Source organism: Montipora capricornis, chromosome 13 (genome assembly GCF_036669925.1).
Source record: "Montipora capricornis isolate CH-2021 chromosome 13, ASM3666992v2, whole genome shotgun sequence".
Classification (NCBI taxonomy): Eukaryota; Metazoa; Cnidaria; class Anthozoa; order Scleractinia; family Acroporidae; genus Montipora; species Montipora capricornis.
In genome coordinates, this window is record NC_090895.1 from 28,293,201 (window position 1) to 28,314,910 (window position 21,710).

The 21,710-nt window shown below is 39.1% G+C and overlaps 1 protein-coding gene and 1 long non-coding RNA gene across 8 annotated transcripts in view; one reads left to right on the top strand and one right to left on the bottom strand.

The window, feature by feature from the left end:
• Positions 1–5,186: 5,186 nt before the first annotated feature.
• LOC138028548 (uncharacterized) lies at positions 5,187–10,355 on the top strand. The gene is made up of 5 exons (XR_011127674.1): positions 5,187–5,385; positions 6,299–6,458; positions 8,041–8,117; positions 9,132–9,244; positions 10,241–10,355. It is a non-coding gene; the product is annotated as an uncharacterized lncRNA (long non-coding RNA).
• A 14-nt stretch (positions 10,356–10,369) lies between these two features.
• LOC138028549 (protein C-ets-2-like) overlaps positions 10,370–21,710 on the bottom strand; it is a 20,489-nt gene continuing 9,148 nt past the window's right edge. For 4 of the 7 annotated variants that reach the window (XM_068876140.1, XM_068876138.1, XM_068876136.1 and 1 more), the window contains exons 7-13: positions 20,295–20,375; positions 19,703–19,741; positions 18,309–18,386; positions 17,806–17,898; positions 17,286–17,357; positions 13,496–13,733; positions 10,370–11,426 (exon numbers count right to left, since the gene is read on the bottom strand). In XM_068876140.1, coding sequence (XP_068732241.1) covers positions 11,306–11,426; positions 13,496–13,733; positions 17,286–17,357; positions 17,806–17,898; positions 18,309–18,386; positions 19,703–19,741; positions 20,295–20,375 — 722 coding nt within the window. In that variant the 3' untranslated portion in view covers positions 10,370–11,305. The remainder of the gene's footprint in view (positions 11,427–13,495; positions 13,734–17,285; positions 17,358–17,805; positions 17,899–18,308; positions 18,387–19,702; positions 19,742–20,294; positions 20,376–21,710) is intronic. The other 3 variants (XM_068876141.1, XM_068876143.1, XM_068876142.1) reach the window with 1 other exon arrangement.

The window sequence follows — 21,710 nt, forward strand, 5'->3', positions numbered from 1 at the left end:
CGTGAATAATAATACTTTTTTGCAGATACGGCGGCCATTTTGATTTCTCTTGTTTCGAAAGACACTATGGGATGCTCAGGGGGCAAATTAATATGTATTTGCCCCCCATAATAGCATTTGAAACAATAGAAATCAAAATGGCCGCCGTATCTGCAAAAAGGTATATTTAGCTCTATCGATATTAACCAGTTAAGTACCCAGGTTCTCGGTGCTTGTGCCATTCACTCCAGAGGCAACATAACCGCTATTTGATATGCAATATGCAAATTTAAGACGGCTCCAACGGCGAAGTTGTGGGATCGAAAGATTAATCGTAGCTTCCCTCCAGGCTTAAATAACGTTGGTACGTACTCCGTGTAGCCAATGGATTTGACATGAAACAACAGAGCATTAAAAGCAAGGTGAACACACCAAATCCACTGTGGCCATCACGTCACGTAAGCGCACAGCCATTTCATCTGGTTATAATGCGCTGCTTAGCAACTATTCACCGAAGTGCAGGTGGCTAAAATATCCAGGTGAGATAATATAGCACAAAAAACAAGATTTTAACTCATTTATCCCAGCAAGATTACAACATTTTCGGGAGCAAATTCCGTGCGAATTGCGCGGAGTTGAATAGCAAAAGATGTCCGGAGTTTGAGTAGCCAATCAGCGCGCGAGTTCAACGCTATCCACTGTTTTAGTACATGCGCTGTGAAACAACAGGACCAAAGACCAAGGAATAAAAATACCTAAGCAAAGGTTACTCTGTCAACATTGCACTCTACAGGCGAAATAAGACGTGTAACTCATTACAATATTATTTAACCTTGAAGTGCCCATCTCCTATTCAAGCAAATTTTTAGTGTTCTAATTTATGCAATATGGAACTAAAGAGAAAAAAATGTCAATAATGACCAATAAACATTAAAGTTTGTTTTCTTTGCTTGTCTCAAACAGCTAGAGATGAAGTAAATATCTTACTAACAACGGCTTTTGATTTTCCCGTTCAATTTGAGAGAGAAACTCAGGCCCTTAGTTTTGGTGCGGCTCTTCAACTCATTTGCATATTTGTTGGCTTGGTGACCTTGCTTATGAATGAAAGTGGGGCTGGCATTGACCTTGCATTGATTCAGACATGACTGCATTTGGTGCAATTTTTCGTGTACACCAGATCAGTTCGTGCTTTGATAAGGAAAGCAGAAAGGTTAGTATCTGATCAGTCACCGACGGCCTCTATTCCATGCATAGGCTATAATAGGCAACACAGCCACAACAATTGATACTGAAAAGAAGCAGAAAATAGTTTAAAACAACATGTATTTTAGTTTAACGAGCTTCAAGGGTAATCGCTAATATGCTTTCTTTTCAGATAATAATCAAGAAGAGTTTAGCAGCGTTATTTTAATAACATCAAATAAGATACCAAGGAAAGTTAATCTGCTTCTGGAAGTGCGCCCTCATCATTATGTCCAGTGGTCTTCACATGGCTGAAGTCTGTTTCATAAGTTGAACACCAAGATTCTTCGTCTACTGAGGTAACAAAACACAAACTCTAGTACTTTATGATTGAGGTACCTCAAGGTGCACGCTTTGCAATTCAAGCACGGTTCAGATTCACAATGGTCTCCTTGACGCCGTCATTTGGGATGTCACGCAACACTCTGTCAAAGAGACTGCGAAGAGGGAGCATTGCGTGACATTTCAAACGATGACTGCGCAGGGTGCCGAATTCACAAAGCGCGTTATCAATATATTACTGCAGTGAATAATTAACAACTATTTACGGAATTGGAGGTGGCTAGTGGTGGTTACCAAGCCGCGAAGCCATGAAAAATTGTTTCAGAATTTACGAAAACAGTGAGATAAGAAAGCAAAAAAAGTTGATTTTAACTCATTTATTACCGCAACGACTACAATATTTTCGGGCGCAAATCCCGCGCATGTTTCTCTAAGGTGAATAGCAAAGGATACTTGGAGTTTGAATAGCCAATCATAGCGCGTCTTCAACACTATCCAAGGTGACACACCGTAACACCAACCGTTACCTGGTGCAATCAACACATCACGCATGCGCACAACCATTTCACCCGGTCAATTAGCAGCCATGGACAGCTGTTTCGGCTTTGCTGGGCCTCATCAGCATGGTGTAGCTAACATACCAGCCGGGTGTTTTAGGCACCCCTTGCCTTTTTTGTTTTGTTTTACACATATACGGGCCCGTTGTCTTCATTAATAATTCATGAAGTTGACAGTCAATAGGTGCGCAGTATTCAGATTACACAGATATTCATATTATAAACAAATGTGGCGTTACTGAGTTTTGGAGTATGCGTAGAGTTGACTAGTTTATCAGTTTCACCACATAGACTCACTCATCCATTTTGACTTCGGCCAGAAACCTATAACCATGAGTTATTCTCGTGGTCTGTCAATTGTTATTGAATTTTCGATCTCGGTTAATGCATTCAGTTTCTCGTGCTCTGATTGGTTCGCTCAATCTCGGTTATAAGCTCATACGCCTTAGTTTGCCCTTATATGGCAAATGATTACGCTAAGCGTTGCTAAGCTAAAAATTTTCGCCGGGATGCGAAATTTCTCTCTGTATAAAGCAAAAAACCCAGTTTTTGTGGAAACTTTGGATCAATTTTGACGCTTAGGAGTACGCAAAAAAGTAAGAAATGATTTTGTGATGAGTCTGTGTCTGTCTGATCACCAGGTATTACACAACATCGCATCTCCATCTTCAAGATTTTTCGATTTCGCTCGGATTTTCTCGCTTTTTTCGCTCGTATTTCGCAACTTCAAACTTTTGGAGTTTAAGGAATTTAATAAAACAATTATTCCATTCGCACTTGTTGGATATGAGACTGGTTATAGCCAACTCATATCCAAGGCGCACTCATGGAATAAATCGTTTAGTAGTCCATTAGGAAGATTCTTTCCAAGTCGACCACTCATGTTGAATAACATTCCCCAAGAAGACGACACTTGAAAATAAAACTTTAATAACAATCCAAAATTAAGTTATAAACACTGCAAATAGCACCGCGGCTAATCAGGGCAGATCGTTGAAAGACATGTCACCTAAGTTCTGTTTAATGACATAATTGAAAGAAATAATATATATATATTTATGAACATAGAAGCAATCCAATGTAAACTCTAGTTTAGCCAGCCGAAATATAGATAGTACATTACTAAATCAAATCTACGTTTTATCGGCTCTTGCTCAAAATATTTAATTTTTCAATTTATGCTCAAGTGTGTTAAGGCTTGACCAGCCTAATTATTATGCATATTTTTATTTGAAGGGAAGGCATTTGTCCCGGACCTATGAGGCTTGGCAGGCAGTTAGTTATCGGTATTGTTATAACTTTTTCAAAATATCCCGTACCACATTCTTGTCACGTGACCCGAAATCAACTTATAACAGTTATATTTTTTACTCAAAAATGGGGAACATTCAGCTACATTATATCAATCTTGTTTCTTGATTATTCGATGACCCCTTCCAAGGGCTTTGTCATGCCGCCTTTTAATCATGTCCACACGTTAAGAGCAATGAACAATTGAGGAAAATAGGTCACGTGACATGATAAACATCCAAATATCTTAAAAGGTAAATACGGAGTACCACATTAAAAGGCGGCATTCGATAGGCACAGTTGTACTAAACGTGTAAATGCCAAACGTTTTCAAAATTTTGAAGTATAAATGTTCCCCATTTTTGAATAAAGGATATAAACGTTATAAGTTGTTTTAGGGTCACGTGACCAAAATGCGATACAAAATATTTTGGCGAATCAATAACAGCACCGATAAAAAACTTTCTGCTAAGTTTCATAGACATTGGACAAACGCTTTACTTCAAATAAAAATATGCATAATAATTAGATTGGTCAAGTCTTAATACACTTGAGTGTAATGAACGCCTATCAAAAGCATCAGTACATGAAGCTTCTGGAATGTAGCCAACAATGGAAAGTTTGAAGTAGAGGTGACGATGTGACAAAAACTAAGATTGTTGAAAATCTGGAATTTGTTAAAATTGTCTGAGAGATAAATTAGCGTGTTGTTGCTAATTGACACCATACACGTAGTGCACGATCGTTATTTGCGCAACTGATGTATCAAAACCAAGATGTGCATGGAAGTGTTACGTAATTCAAGATGGCGCTGACTTGCTAAAGCTCACCCTATGTACAGGACACCCAAGATTAGAAATTGCGTTCTCCTTAATTTTATTTAATTGGTAAATAAGTATCAGTAGAATGCAACTATTGAAAGAGATGTTGCATGTTAATACACGGATTAATAGATTTTGTGAGCAAAGTGAACGCCAAACCGTACTGCGCACGCGTAAAGGTAAAATACCGCTTACTGGTACTGGTGGTTTTCATCCCACAAGTTCGCGGCAGTAATCTTTGATGCTATATAATAACCGAGCCAAACATAGGTTAAGACGGGTTACAAGGCGGTAATGCCTGTAGCCTGTTGGGGGGTAGGGTGAAAAGGCGGTAATACCTGTGGGGGAGGAGTGTTAACAGACAGTAAGGTGGTAATACCTGTAGCCTGTGGAGGGGTAGGGTTAAAAAGTGGTAATGCCTGTAGGGGTGTTAGGTTAATAGGCGGCGAGGTGGTAATACCTGTAGCCTGTTCAGGGTTGGGTAAAAAGGTGGTAATTCATAATAAAATATAGGTAAGTTAACGCGGAGGATAGGGGAAGATGAGGGAGATCCAGATTCTATCCATCTCATCAATTAACGCAGCTTTATCAGAATAACTGTCTTGTCTTTTGGTTATTGTGTTCTTGGATCTATATATTTGGTGATGTCTCAGATATAAGAATTTTTATGAAGGTTCAATCTAACAATTTGCAGGTATGAATTAAGAAGCACTTTTTCCTCAGTTATTTTAATTTAAGACGCTGGGTCAATCTTGACCTCTTTCCTTTTTTGTCGCTTATTTGGCACCTATAGACTGAGAAGAGCCTGGATATGGCGCATCGGTGATCTGACTCCGAGATTTGGATTGGGCGACTAGTGAATCTGTTATGGCATCCTTCGCATTCCTCATCCTCAACTAGAACTGGAGAATTTTTTGAACTAGAACTGGAGAATTTTGCTCTCCAAACTGATAGGCTTTCTACTGATTGGCTGTTTTGTGGACGTAAGTTTTGTTTCTGTTTCAGAGGAGCAAGGATGGCACAGTTTCAGAGGAGCAAGGATGGCACAGTCGGTTAGTGCGCGGCCTTGGTGCAAGAGGTCCTGAGTTCGATTCCCGGATCTCGCATCCTTGTTTCGACTTCTTTCCTTTCCGTGTAGCTAGTAGCTTTAAATCCCCGTAAAACGGAGCACTGATGGAGAGGGGGAAGTAAAATGAGCGCACCGTCGACCTCAGGTTTGTCAGTTGAATTACTGTTACGAGTTATCGACGTTAAATATGGTTACTTTACTTTACTTTACTTTACTTTTAGTTCGTAACTAATCAAATAAGCTGACGCGCTTGTGGTTAACTAGCTCAGAAGTTTCGAACTGTCAGCGCATTAACACGGCATTACGTTTGTCAGCTACACTTAAATTGGAGGATTAATAAAGTTATAAAGTTAATGTAGTTAATACACGGATTAATAGATTTTGTGAGCAAAGTGAACGCCAAACCGTACTGCGCATGCGTTAAGGTAAAATACCGCTTATTGGTACTGGTGGTTTTCATCCCACAAGTGCGCGGCAGTAATCTTTGATGCTATATAACAACCGAGCCAAACATAGGTTAAGACGGGTTACAAGGCGGTAATGCCTGTAGCCTGTTGGGGGTAGGGTGAAAAGGCGGTAATGCCTGTGGGGGAGGAGTGTTAACAGGCGGTAAGGTGGTAATACCTGTAGCCTGTGGAGGGGTAGGGTTAAAAGGTGGTAATGCCTGTAGGGGTGTTAGGTTAATAGGCGGCGAGGTGGTAATACCTGTAGCCTGTTGAGGGGTTGGGTAAAAAGGCGGTAATTCATAATAAAATATAGATGAGATAACGAGGATAGGAGAAGATGAGCGAGATTCAGATTCTATCCATCTCATCAATTAACGCAACTTTATCAGAATAACTGTCTTGTTTTGGAAGATTTGGAATATAAATTTTGGTTATTGTGTTCTTGGATCTATATATTTGGTGATGTCTCTGAACTAAGAATTTTTATGAAGGTTCAATCTAACAATTTGTAGGTATGAATTAAGAAGCACTTTTTCCTCAGTTATTTTTAATTTAAGACGCTCGGTCAATCTTGACCTCTTTGCTTTTTTGTCGATTATTTGGCACCTATAGGCTGAGAAGAACCTGGATATGGCGCATCGGTGATCTGACTCCGAGATTTGGATTGGGCGACTAGTGGATCTGTTATGGCATCCTTCGCAACCCCCATCGTCAACTGGAGATTTTGCTCTCCAAACTGATAGGCTTTCTACTGATTGGCTGTTTTGTGGACGTAAGTTTTGTTTCTGTTTTAAAAGTTCGTAACTAATCAAATAAGCTGACGCGCTTGTGGTTAACTAGCTCAGAAGTTTCGAACTGTCAGCACATTAACACAAGGCATTACGTTTGTTAGCTACACTTAAATTGGAGGATTAATAAAGTTAATGTAGTTAATACACGGATTAATAGATTTTGTGAGCAAAGGGAACGCCAAACCGTACTGCGCATGCGTTAAGGTAAAATACAGCTTATTGGTACTGGTGGTTTTCATCCCACAAGTGCGCGGCAGTAACCTTTGATGCTATATAATAACCGAGCCAAACATAGGTTAAGATGGGTTACAAGGCGGTAATGCCTGTAGCCTGTTTGGGGGGTAGGGTGAAAAGGCGGTAATGCCTGTGGGGGAGGAGTGTTAACAGGCGGTAAGGTGGTAATACCTGTAGCCTGTGGAGGGGTAGGGTTAAAAGGTGGTAATACCTGTAGCCTGTTGAGGGGTTGGGTTAAAAGGCAATAATTCCTGTTGGGGTGTAGGGTGTCTTTTGTCTGTAATGAATGAAGGGGGTATTTTCTAAAGAAACTGTGGTGCTGCGTCGGTGGGGAAGTAGTATACAAACATTTGGTTTTATCAACGGAGTTGATAATGTAAATTGGCCACCGTACAGAGATTCTAAAAGCTGTAGAATCTCTGTACGGTGGCCAATTTACATTACCAACTCCGTTGATTAAACCAAATTTTTGTCTGTAATGTATTTGTTGGGTTGTAAGACGCTACGGTAGAGTGCCTGAAGGTGGAGTTTTTTGCTCAATCTGTCGTTTTTGTAGCACAACTTCGTATAGCGAAACTACTGGAGAGAGAGAAAGAGTTAAATGAAAGAGAAGAATAACCACTTCGAATTAAACAATGTTATCCAGGAAAATAAATTTCCAAGGCTGTTTTGAACAGAGTTTCATATCAATATTGCGGGAATTAGTGCTGCATTTTTGAATTGGGGCGTTTTTTTTCCTGAACGAAGCTTTAATGGTAGAGTATTTTCCCGTAAAAAATTCACTCACAAGCATTTGCTGCCCCTCATTCGAACAGACTAAAATCTGAACAAAAAATGTCTTAATGTTTACCCTATTGCTGGTTTTCACTCAAGTGATCAACAGCCATGTTTTTCAACGAAAACAAAAGGAAGCGTTTGCATAATAATAAAGTTAAATTCCCGGAGGATTTGGTCGGGGCACCAACATGGCCACCTTTCCTTTGTTTAGGGGCACCAACATGGCGGTCGTGACGTCATGTGAAAACCGAGAATAAACAAATGTCTTTCCATACACCGACGCCTTTTTAATAAAGAATAAACGCGAAAATGTAATCTCGCTTTGCAAAGTCACGTTTGATAAATTTTGCAAATACGAGAGAAAATGTGAAGGTTTCTCCTGTTAAAGCGCTTAGTTAAAAAATGTTTTCCCGGATAAAAATGCCGAGGACTTGTTGGTTAAAAGCCGCAGTGCCGCGATGTATTGGAAAAAGTGATATCGTTTCATGTTCTAACAAACAATGCATCGTTCAATGTGACATTTTACTGACAGCGCCGAATTTATTTTTTCAGGAACATTGCAGGTGGCGTTTATTGGACTAAAGCTCGTCTGGTCTGAAATAATCATGGATTCGTCTTCTTTTTTCCTGGTAACGAATGTAGTTTAAAACGACTATTTATGTTATGAAAACGTTTTTACGTAGACAATAGTTAAATTTGATTTCGTATCAAGAACGCTTTAATCATGAGTTGTTTGTCACAGCATATGCTATTGTGTTTATGAAGTCCCAGTGGGCTCACCAATGTGGCCGTTTTTTACCATAATGGCCGCCGTGACGTCATTCTCGTTACTGTTTTTTGGCCCAGCACCATTGCTGCGTCCTTTGTGACTTGGAACAGTCTTCTTTCATAATGCAATCAAATTAATATTCTTTTGTCTTCAGTAGTGCTCATACAGAACTGTTAGCCTTGCCACTACGGCCACCGTAACGTAATAATACAAGAAACAAAAACAATCAACAATACCAAACCAAAATTAACTGTTCATCAAACAATAGTTGCCATATTGTCTCTGCACGGTAGCTCCATTGTGTCTTTCTATTGAACTAGGACGATTTTGTCATTGTGTTTTGCTCTAGGCTCTTTTGTTGAATCCTTTGTGATACTACTCTGATTTGGCCCATTCTCTTTTCATAATGGCGTCCAGTTTAAATATTCTTTTGTCCTAATGCTAATATGATCTTCACTTCTTGCCAATATGGCCGTCATTCTTTTGTTCCGATACGCCATTGTTGTCGCCGTGACGTCACATCCATTCACTTCATTCGGTCCCAGGTGACTTAAAACAAAAGAAGGAATTATACATATGCAAATTTCAATGACAAACAAACAATGGCTGGTCTATTGTTATATTCTATTGGACTAAGCCGTTTTCTCTATTGTTTCCGCGCTGGTTTCCTTTGTTATGATCATTGTAATGTTGCTTAAATATCAGTAAATATGAAGCTTGAACATCTCAATTACAATAAGGATGATAAATTAACATAAACGAATGTACAATAAATACAGAAATAATTTTGTAAACATGTTGAGTCAGAAATAGGCTACGATCTTAGAAGTTGATGAGTTCATTGATATCAACAATTTTCATCTTGTTTTGACAGTTGCCGTTCGACCTCTGACATTCTCCGCGGAAACCATAAAGGATAAAGAATGAACAATTTTAGAGTCTAATTTGGACGGAGAAACCTTGTCCAGCTCCGATGGCTTTTTAGCGGTAAGAAGCGAACGCTTTTATTTGAGTATTTTATGGGGATTTGTGTTAGTTCAGCCATTTCCTTTGTAAAATTAGCAATATTGGGCAGGAAACAAATTCAACCAATCAGATTGCACGATTTGGGTCACGTGATCGAAACTGACCAATCAGAAAGCTGTAATGTTTATTTACAACCACGGATCAGTAAAAAATAGGCCTAAAAAAATTCAAGCGCTCTGATTGGCCAATTTTGATCACGTGACCTTAAATTTACGGAATACTGTAACCTGATTGGTTGATTTTGCTTCTTGCCATTAAAAAAAAAAAAAACCACAAAAAAAAAAAAAGGAAGAAATTTTTTCCCCTCATTTTTTCTTTCTCCTTGACAGGTCCTCTATTATCATCCTCCCCCTTCTCTACCTTACCCATCCTCTCCCTTCCCCTCTTATGATGCATCCTCGGTTGTGTTCCCCCCCCCTGTTATGTCACCCCCTCCTGTTACTTTACTTTCCCTCCCATTATGTTACCCCCCTATCCTTTATTATTATCACTACTCACCTTATTGGCAGCCGAGTTGTCATTCTACCTACCTTGTAAGACTCCAACTTACCTTAGCGCGGATTCGAACCTGCGACCTCTCGCACTGAAGTCTGATACACTACCAACTGTGCCAACCAGACAACTCTGAAATAACTATGAAAAATTCGAGTACTAGTTGTTAAAGAAGATTTTATAGTGTTCTTTTCAAGGTTTAAAACGAAAAAAATGCGAGTGCGAGTAACTCCCGTTCCTTTTATTTTACGTTTTATTTCCGTTACCTCGGGTAATAAACTAAAGCAAACAGAAGAAAATATCTTCCTCGGGTACAGGATGAGGATCCGAGCCTCGTCATCAAAACGAGGCCTTATGTAAATGAAGGTCATTCAAATGCAAATGAATCAAGTTTCTATGACAACAAGTATGCACCAGGGTTCACGATGCAATGGATTGAATGTATCTTTGTTTTGTGCACAACAGCGACTGTTTTTCAAAGTACAAGAGGAAGATGGGGAGGATTTCGCTTCTGCTTGTGAAGAACCAATTGTTTGACTTTACCTTCTGCTATATTTTTCGGTTTGTAAAGTGAATAAAGAGGACACCAAACAGTTGTTGTTTCATTGCTTTATTCTAGTGGCACAGCCATAGCCATTCACCATAAAAAAAACTACGTCAGCAAGATGATATGACATCTGCTTTATCTGACATTTTAAGCAGTTACTTTACATTACACAACTTATGTCACGCGTGATTTTTAGATCGAAGACTCAAATTTTGAAACGTGCTTGTGTTTTCTCAGCTTATCGAAAGTTTAAGTTTCAGATAAAAAGGTACAATTCTTTGAATAGTTAAATATGCGTATGCGCGGAAGGTAACGCGCACGTTTCCCGCAAAACGCACACCCCTCTTTACCTTGACGAATGCCGCGAAGCGTAAATTCCAAGACATCGTATAGGGCCGCTCTCGCTTGGAGAATTACAAATGTAGTTTTCAGAACCTTAACTCAGATTAAGTTCTTTAGCCGTTCAGAGAGATTTTCGAGAAAAATCACAAGAGAAATCAACACTACTGAAAGGTCACAAGCAGCACAGCTGGACTGCGTCGTCTGCTTCGCACTTACAACGCGAACACAAGAAAGAAAGCAAGCCCAGGCGCAGGCGCAGTTCAAGTCATTTTTCAAAATGGTGGGCGAGGCTGACGCCATGTTTGTCTCAACTTCAACCGGGGTGGAATGGAACTGGTATTGTTACCTCGAATTTCGTTAGGTTTTCATTTACATGTGCATGGGTTTGCCTCGCATGCGTGAATCAGGGGGAGACCCTGTAGCTTTCCAGACGGGGTATGGTATTGTAGAACGAAACAATAAATACAACAGAAGTAATAAAAAAGAAGCCACATGTCAGAGGGACAAATGAAAATAGCAGTCTGGAATTACAGGATTATTAATCGAATCAGGCTCAAGTACGAGAGCGAGTGACCGACTAGGTTGGCTGTTCATCTACTAAAACGAAAATATATAGCTATTTCTAACAGTAGATTATGTCCTCAATTGGCAGCTTGTTCTGTGTCATTCGCCGTTTCTTCAGCTTCTAATACAAGTCTGCTCAGCTCCCCTGCGCTGTAACCCAATAGATTTTTTAGGTCGCACACAAACTTGTAGACAAACCTACGAGATATAAACAGGATTAATACTCATACCAGATACAACCGACAACGCAATAAGAGTGTTTCCAGTGATACTGCTTGTAGAATGGCATTTTCTGAACTTGGAGTTTTCTTTGTAAAAATACCTAACCGTCTTTGGTGAATTGAATAGGGACATTACAAAACGATGACGTCTGAGACAACGACTACAGTAACAAAGATAGCGATTACTCAAACAAAGTTCAGCTGGCCTTACATGCACTAATTTGCGCTCCAAATCATCTTCATTTTTGCAAACCTGGCCTCGGTTGTTCAAAAGGTGTATAAACGCTATCCACCGGATAAATCACTATCCAGCAGATAAGCACCAGCAAAACCAATTGAGTTGTCCAGTGGATAGTGATTTATCCACCCCATTTCGAACAACCAGGGCCTGGTATACAAAGGTTGTTTAAAACAGAGTCGAGAAGGCAAGAAGCAGAGAAGAAATGAATTTTCCACTTCCAACAACGCACTTCAAAAATGTTCTGGAGGTTATACGATTGCTGAAAACTGCACTTTAAGTTGGACTTTTAAATTGTTGATATAAATTTGTTTCAACAACCGGCTCATAATCTTCAATTCTACCGTTTATAACCCTTGACGAGCTTCTTTATCTCCAGGGCTTTTATGAAGAAAATTACATTAGATAAAGGTCTCCTAACTACTTTACTCCAATAAAGTGCTCTTCTTTGTAGTCGGTATCGATGCCATAATCACCCTGCGTCTTTGACACCCCACAATTTCTTGTCCCATGGCTTGTCTTTAAAAAAAGGTTTAATTAAGTGAAGTAGACCTGACATTGACGTTTCGACAACCCGAGCGGAAGTCACCTTCAGAGTCAAATGATTTGTGTAACGTCAGCAGATGGTATAAACACCCTGGTCGTTAATGTGATTGGTCAAATAAATCGTGATGGTATCGGTCGACTGTCAGTTAAGCCTAGATGTCATTGGCTGTCAAGACAACGTTCAACGATTAGGCCTTTGGATGTGAAGATTTCTGAAGAATATTAGGCTTTATTAGATCGTAGTTTTACTAATCGATTTTTTTTACCTAAAGGCAACATCAACGAAATTTGCACTATCATAAGTTTTTCGCGTATATTCCATCTCGTTCATATTGTACAATATGGGCGAAGGATTCTAATAAATGTATCGGTGCGAACGGCTTGAAGTAAGGCTAGAACGAAAGATCCACTATGGTAAGCTCACGTTGTCACCCAAACCTTAATTGGCAATTTGACGTTGTTGCATTCGTAGAGGCAACATCGTAACATCGTTCCCAGGCTTTCCTCCGCTGAGAGTTGCGCCCGGCCAAATATAGGCGGAGAAAAGCCCTGAGAACTAGGTTGCAGAGGGCGGTAAAAAAATGTACTAAAATACAAGCCGCACGTGCAGTACCAGATTTCATTTTCCTCTTTTAATAAATAGTATTGTTTTGTGTCATCCATTGCTATCTCTGTTACAATCCTTTCATTGCCTCAAAGTCTCTTTGAAGTATTTTGTGAGTCTAGTAAGAAAACCAAGAAGGGGAATGGGGGATGACAGCAGCATCCAAAATAAAATAAACATACAGGATGGGAAACCAGTTGCTTAGCCATGGGCAAAAGACCAACAGGCATTGATACTTCAACCTCCATTCCCTGGGATAGCAATAAGCTCAAAGTGAGCTCTTGCTACAGATAACGGGGTAACCACCAGTATTGTTATATAGCTGTTTTTTTCCCCCAGCAGCCCGCACTCTCATTGGTTACTTCGAGGTCACGTGGCATCTAACAATAAAACTGTTTCCCGCCAAAAGTCCCTGAGCGGGCAACAGTGCAAAATCTATGACGTCACTGTTACCCGCGAATGTTGACCGACGATCACCGTTGTCGTTACCATTGCACGTTTTTCTTTTTGTGCTATATAACAAATCACTTAATGACTGGTCCCTCGGGAAACAGTTCATTTTGTGCCCCTCGAATTTCAAGGTTTGCCTCGGCTGCGCCTCGGGGAAACAAATTGAACTGTTTCCCTCGGGACCAGTCATTAGTCATTTTTCACAAACCTCTTTCCGTGCACTTTATGTATCATATCTCCGTCGTAGTAATACCGCAAAGCTCTGCTTAGTTTTTCATAGTTCATGGCAGGTTTGTTCTTTCTTCTTCCCCACTGCTGCGCAACTTGCTCCGGATCATTGAGTTTAAACTCGCCGTTCTCTCCAACCCACATAATCAGATGGCGACTGTCTCGGTCGGTTAAAAGCTCCAACAGGAATTGCCACAGTTGAATCTGTCCATTGTTACCTACGGTGCCAAATTAGGAAGCAATTCAAACACTGAAAGGCCTTTTCCCAATTTTAATTCTCTAAACGCAAAAATCCACAATTCTTTTAGCTTTTCTAAGCTTAAATCTCTTTAACTTTCCAAATAACTCAAAATTATGATTTTTCCCTACTGCGCTCCATCCTCTGATTGGCTAAGAATATTTTATCTTTTTTAATTAATTAGTTAATTTTTTATACTTACATGTATACCTACACCATACTGACTACTTAACTACACTTTACACTACTTGTACTTGCACTACTTACAATAATTTACAATACAATTACACGAATCCAAATACAATTGGTCTACTTATCATATCATGAACGAAAGGTAGGAGTGATCCTCGCACTCAATCAAAGGAGATTCAAACCAGTTTTAACGCTATACTATTTGGAAGGATTGAATCTACCAAACTTTTTCACTTAATGGTAACATGTCATGATGCCATATGAAACACCCAATAGATGCTTAACAACATGTACTCGACGTAACGGGTTACCATGGCAACAAAAGAGTCATCTAAAAACAGCCTATATTTTGTCTTTACACGCGTATATCTCAAAAGCGAACTCGGTGACCACCATTTTTTATTGCTGGAGAGTGATTAGCATGCTAGGATAAAACTTTCTGCAATGTTTAAAAACAATTCTCTGTAGCAGATTCATAGCCACCTTAACAAGTGAAAAATTTTAAGGTTCCTCTAGAACTGCTCCAGAGATTTTTTTAAACTTTGCAGAGAGTTTCATCTTAGCCTTCTAATCACTTTTCAGAAATAAAAAATGGGGGTCACCAAGTTCGTTTTTGAGATATAAGCGCTTAAACACAAAATATAGGGCGTTTCTAGATGGTTCTTTGTTGCCATGGTAATTTATTACGTCAAATTAATATAAGAATCTTGTTAAGCAATTATTGGTGTTTCATACGGTACCATGGCATTGCCATTAAGTGAAACAGTGTTGTAGAGTTAATCTTTCTAATAACATATTCCGTCTAAATTATAAATTATTGAACCGGTTTGAGCCACTTTAAGGACGGTGCCTACTAATTCAAAGGTATTTTTGCCCTGATTTATGATTATGCAGGAAAGGTAGATCTTCCCAAGTGTTATTGAAATCCAAACAGAAAATTGGGGGTAACCACGCATTTTTCACAGATAATTCAGGAATAATATTTGTATAAAGCTCTAAAATACAAAGCAATGTATGGAGTTCTTTCTCAAATTGAAGCTCAATTATCTCTAAAGAATGCACGGTTACCCCCAATTTTGTTTTTGGATACCAATAGTACTTACTAAGATCTACTTTCTCTGCATAATTTTAAACCGCGCAAAAATATCCCAGCATTAGTAAGCATCACCCATAGGAAGTCCGAGTATCTGGAGATGCGCAGAACGTAAGCGCAGAAACTGAAAAATTCACGATGCTTCAATGGGATTCGAACCCATGCCCTCTGCGATGTCAGCGCAATGCTCGACCAACTGAGCTACTCTTGGGCTCATGTGCTCCCGTAAAGGACTCGATGAATGAAATACCATATCACAAATGTCCTTCCACTGACGTTTCTGTATTATGAGTCTGTCTCCTACTTGATGCATGATGTCAATAATGTTGACACACGTTTAAACATCTTAAAATTCTTTCAAAAATTATCCGTCGTCCACTCATACAACACGAGATCCTCCACCTCTGGAAAAAACTCATTAGAAATACAAAAGCGTTCCTTTTCCCGATTTGGCGTAAAATTGTGGAATGAGATACCCCAACGTCTTAGAGATTTAACGACGAAAGCTTACAAAAGAGAAATTCCTGGAATCCTTTTTTAAAATATTGATAAACGAAAATGACTATATTGAAACGTCTACAATTATAAAGAAAGTAGGATTAGTCAAATAGCTACTTTTTTTTTCAATGTACTGCTATCTGCTGTTGTTCATATATTCTGTTCCTTCCGTCGTTTGTTTATCTATTCTCTCACTTGCGTTTCTCCCGGTTTTATTTGTATTTATAACTCATCCTTAAGTAAACTGTAAGTCTGGCCCGCCTAGATTAGCTCACGCTACCTGCGGGTCAGTCATATTCTCTAAATCTTTGTATCAATAAAGTAAATATTGTTGTTGTATCATGTCTTTATTTACCCTCACATTTTAGAGTAGCTTGGTGTAGTTAATATCTCCGAGCATTTACCCTCCCAACCATTATATATACTACAGAGGGCAGACCACAACACCGGGAGCTCCATGCCCTACTCTTTACAAACAGTGTGTGCGTTTTTTTACGTCCCACAGGGTTATGAATATTGTTCAAAGGGTTGTGGGACGGGGCCTTCAGTTCATCATTGGTCCTTATCCAAGAATCTAACCACCCAGTCGCAGATGTCATTACTGACGCAGCACTTTCACCTCAGTCATTTAACCCAATGACTCCCAGGGGTCCCCATTGAAGAGTAAAATTGTCTGACATTACACAAAGTAAAATACTAAGTATGGCCGGTTCAAGCCGGATTGGAAGTCAAAGGTAATTAAAGAACCCGACTGTTGAGCCACCGGTCGGAGTTTTGATTCTGCGACCTCCCGAACAGTAGTCTGATACTCAAGCAACTGAGCCAACCCGTCGGTGGTTGTGGCAGTACTGGCTTTCTTTAGTTGAAGTGGTTATTATACTGCATATGAATAACAAAGAGAACATCCTCCCTCTTAAAGTGCATATATTTGCTTGTTCGAAAGAGCTTTTAAAATGAAGAAGAACGGCGTTTATGTTATTGTGATAGCTCTCTTGGTTGCCGAGTTATTCAAGATTTTGATTTATGCAAATTAGACGACTTGTGACGTCATATAGTGGACACGAGATGATGTAAAATCACAAAAAATGGAATATCTCTAAAGACTTTTTCTGTATAGAACTGAAACTTTTTGCAGTTCCTATACTCGTTACAAAGTTTCATGATATGGCCCAGTGTGACGTTTCCATAGCAATGCAATGGGCTCCAGGCCCCCTCCATCCAAAGGGTGAAATCAGAGTTTCCTCCCCAATAAGGGTTGTTCGTTCAGTCCGTGTGACCAAATATGGACATTACACAGCACAAGCACAAGGAAGTCTTTTAGACTCTAAAGCAACAAAGAAGGCATTTTCGATATCAGAAAGGTAGAGGTCTGGTAACGAGTATGTTGCTATGGTGACATCATAATCACAATTACAATGTGTAGTTTTGGTAGCACATCAACTATGCAAAATTTCAACCCTGCAGACTTAGTATTTGCAAAGATATTCCACGTTTTGTGATTTTACATAGTTTTGTGTCCACTATGTGACTACACAAGTCATCAAATTTGCATACATCAAAATCTTGAATAGCTCGGCTACCAAGAGTGCTATCACAATAAAGTAAATGCTCTTCTTCACCATTTTGAAAGCTCTTTCGAACAAGCTAATAAATGTTTTTGAGTCATATGCACTTTAAAAGCTTATTTTTGTTTCTTCCCATTTTAAGGCTGACTTCACTTCGTCAAAATGATACTTTTCTCTATTTTACCTGATCGGTTTCCTGGACAAGGCTTTCCATCAATACTCTTGGCTTTTTCTTCATCATCTCCACTCACAGCATCTAATGTAAAATTTAATAAAGAAATAAACAAGTAAGGCTTTGGTTCAACAAGTCCTTATAATGTTGGACGGATAGGTTTGAACTGACCAAACAGAGTGAAGAAGTGCTGTGGAAATGAAACACAATTTTAAGGAAATGCCATTGAAAGTAATGAGGATTGTGTTGAAGTCCACTTGGAGTTGCTGGGTCAAACGTCTGACCAGCTTCAAACTTCGCCTAAGAACAACAATGATCACAATGATCAGACCTTTTCACAAGAATAACATACTTCGCCAACAAATTATTAGTGTTATGCCCATGTGCTAAGAGCCTACAAAAGTAATGAGATGACAGCATGCTAAGGCATATCAACCGTTTTTGTGATGATCAGCACTCTGTTGGGTATTTATAAAACATCTATTCAGTGATTCGTCGATAAATTCTCACTCATTCCCAAATAAACTTTTACCTGTAGTGGGGGGACATTTCACTTCAGCAGGACTGTTCTGAGGTGAAGAACTGACGATCTTTGCTGTCACATCAGGGGAGATGCCTGCTAAACCTTTACAAAAAAATAAAAGAAATGGCATAAAATATTAGAGTTTTAATGTTGGCAATGATAATAATGAAGAAATTGATATATTAAAAAGAGTAAAAAAAATTAAGACGGCTGGGAATCAAAAATGTAACTGCAAGATAGAACTTTTTTGTGATTGTTCCTTTTTGTTCACAATGTCCAACATGGGTGAGGTATCCTACAACTGGCTAGAAAATGAATCTGTTACACCCTAAAAACACGACATTGTCATGGGGAAGAACACTTAGTGAATAAGAAAGGTAGAAGACTGATTAGACCGTAAAAGAATTATTGTTATGAAAATGAGCACATCATTATTATTGAATTTGAGAAAAAATTTTTCTCAAAGTTAGTGTTTTCATTTAGTGGACCTTTATGGTCGATGTAAAGCTTACCTTTCAAGGAAAACGATGTCTGAACTTGTGAGAGGTCCATCAAGGATGATTCATCTTTCATGGCAGAATTGTCACCACCTAGTATTTTGATACCAATTAAAAAACTCATTAATAATTCATGAGCCTAACAGCCTATCAAAACACTGATAAAACGTCACGTGTATGAGCTTTATATCCTGATTACTCCTCGTTAGTATTCTTTGTATAAAGAATACTAATAGGGTATACATGTGTAGCTTGTTTTTCTTGTATGCTAATATTCACCTCTCACAATTTGAACCATTGTTTTGAGTCCAGAGGGACATGCTCTTTGTGGAATGTTTTTTAAGCCGTTCAAAAAATTTGCAGTAAGTGTTTTATCGGGTCTAAAAACACTCGGCTACGCCTTGTGTTTTAAAAACCCGATAAAACACTGCTGCTCGTTTTTTAACCATTACTAAATATTATAAGATGCCTTAACTTCCATAGCTGTAAAATAATAAAGCATTTTAATGTCTTTATTTAGTTAGCCATTTCTATACTACTACACACTTAAAACACGGTCAGTTGTTACACGTGTCCACTGAACACCATTTTTTAGTAAAGTTACTCTAAATGCCCACCTTCCACCTGACAGACTTTTCAACCATTTGTTTTTGTTATGGAAATTCGCATTGCTTATCATAGCAACCTGATTGGATGAATTTCAGCTTTGGGGGGACTATTATATACGAAAATTGTTCCACGGCTCGCAATGCCTGTCGGTTGAAGGTGGGCCTTGTTAAATAATCACGTAGGATGAGTTGAAGTACAGAGTGAACCAGGTTTTCACTTGTAGACTTAAAATGTAATGAAAACCTGAAAGGATTGAAACAGATTTCAAGCATATAAACTCCACACGCAATTTGATTTTGGGCTGAGGGAGACGCTTTTCGACTAATATAACTAGTGTCGAGGTCAACACAGTCGCAACCCTGACTGGGTCCCTTTAATTGAATTGTTTTTTCTTGCATGATTTAAAGTTCTCAAAGTGCACTAAAATTGCTTTCTTTTTCAATTACATAAAATTGGGAAAATCCCTGGCTGTAAGTAACAGTATGCCTCTTAATGTAGATTAGTACATGTAAGAGTTATGTACTTGAAACTCATGCAAACTTTATAATAAAATCCCAATAATTATTATTTTCGTCAGTTGTCTTGTGAGGGATTTCAATCAAAATATACACTTGAGAAGTCAATGTTTTATACAGCACCATGAAAACAACCTGACAATAATTGTGTCTGGAGAAAATCAGAATAAAGTCTGGACTACAAGCCATCACTGTGAAGGGTGAAGATGATGCACTTAGACACAGTACAATGAGGTGGGGGGTGGAGGACGTTATTGCTTGGTTTTAGGAGAAATATTTACCAACCATTTTTAATTACTGAAATCTGCTGTCCTTGTGTACCATCTGTAACACCAAAAAGACAGTAAGGTGATACAATGAAATGACAAAATCTAATACACAATCAGAAATATTCTTCTCTTCCTGCTACAGAATCACTGGATTAATTTCCCGAACCCAGATCAAAATAAAAAGTTGTGTCCACCAAAAGTAACACGTCCAAAGGTCACATAAGGGAGTTGATTGAGACCTGCTTACCACTGAAGCCCTCTTTAAATAGAGTCAATTGCTTTGAATTAGCCAACATGTACGATATGATTTTAGTGCCCTTCAAAAACCTAAGTCAAAATGACATTAACAGTCACATTTTATGGTGGGTGATGAAGTTTGAATAATTGATTGAGTTGAACGAAATGTTACACTTTTAATTTACACCTTCATTTTTGTGCTCTGGGTTCAGGAAATAATAATAATAATTTTACGTTACTATTTTATAATTTCTAAACTGGTGAACCACAGACTGAGATAAAAGGAAAAAGGAATGAAGTTAGCAAAATGGGATACAACGACATGCCTAATTTCAAAGGAGATTGTTTAGAGGCTGAAATTAATAACTCACTTTCAGTGCTCGCGGCACAACTGATAACTGGCACTTGCTGAGATGCTGTCTCCTGCACTTGCATCATTTTGGATGCATTGACTGAAACATACAATGTATATTTACAGGACTGGTGTGACTTCTCAGAGAAGCCCTATGACCAGTACACTGAGATTTCTTGGCATGAAACTGATAAAACTATATAAGGAATTTACCAAAAATGCTTTCCAAACAGAATTCACATATTGCCATTGGAATGTGTTTAGGTTGTTCACAGTGGTACATGCATGTTTTTTCCTTCATCACAAATGCAGATTGACTGTGGAAACAGCCCAAGCCTTTACTAACGCTAACCTTACATGTATGCCTAAAATGATGTTTAGAGGTAGAGATATTTCGATCATTTTACAATAGCACAATATTTTGTATTTAAAACGCCAATGAACTGGATGTATACAAAACATGGACCCCAGGTCCATGGACCACCCCTGTGGACCTGGCGCATGGACCCCGTCGTGGACTCGATCCATGGACTACCCCTGTGGACCACCCCTCATTTTGTAAAGTTACAAGCAGAAAAATCTTTAGGCAAAAGAGGGAAGTGATCTTCACAATTATCTGGACAATTTAAGCAATTGTCTCTAATAATAGACACCTAAAAAATTCAGGCAACTTTAAAAGGCTTCAAACCCATTACTTCTGCGATGCCGGGGCAATGCTCTACCAACTGAGCTTCGAAGCCACTCAGTTGGGAGCAGGTTGATTTGTTGGGCTCATTTGTTCTGGTGAAGGACTCGATGGCTGTGTTGAAAAGTGGGACGGGAACGCGGGGACAGGGGAAATGGGGACGTGGGGACTCGGGGACGCGGGGACTCCGGAAAGTAGCGACGCATTTTCGAAGTAAAGAATTTCAGAAATGGGAGAACATCTCAACGTAAAAAGAAGGTTGAAATGATCATCTGTATGCTTTTCAAGTAGCAGCTAAATACACAGCGAAATTCAAAACTTGGATCCTCGAAAAGTCATTCTCGCCACCCGTCACAGAGCTCGACTGTAAAACAAAGCAGAAGACCTAATGGAACATTGCTGACACTTAAGCTGAAATTTCATGATGCAGCATTTGTTGTTGTTGTTGCACAAAAACTTGAGCCTTAATTATGACTTCTTCTCTGTAATTGATGTTTGTATACCAGGCCAATGTCCTTGTTGGAGGCACTGTAACTGTGCTTGTTCAATTTGTTACCTTTGATGAAAAATTTGGGTTGTCACCGATGATGTTGTCGAAAATGTTTGTCATCACAGGGCCAGAAGGCCCGGGAAGGGGGGTACTGCCACATATGGGCTATTTAGGTACCTGCCACTGTGAAGGATATGGTTTTCAAGCAGTTTACTCTAGCATAGGGTACATAAATCAGAGAGTTTGGGTCTAGAATAAGG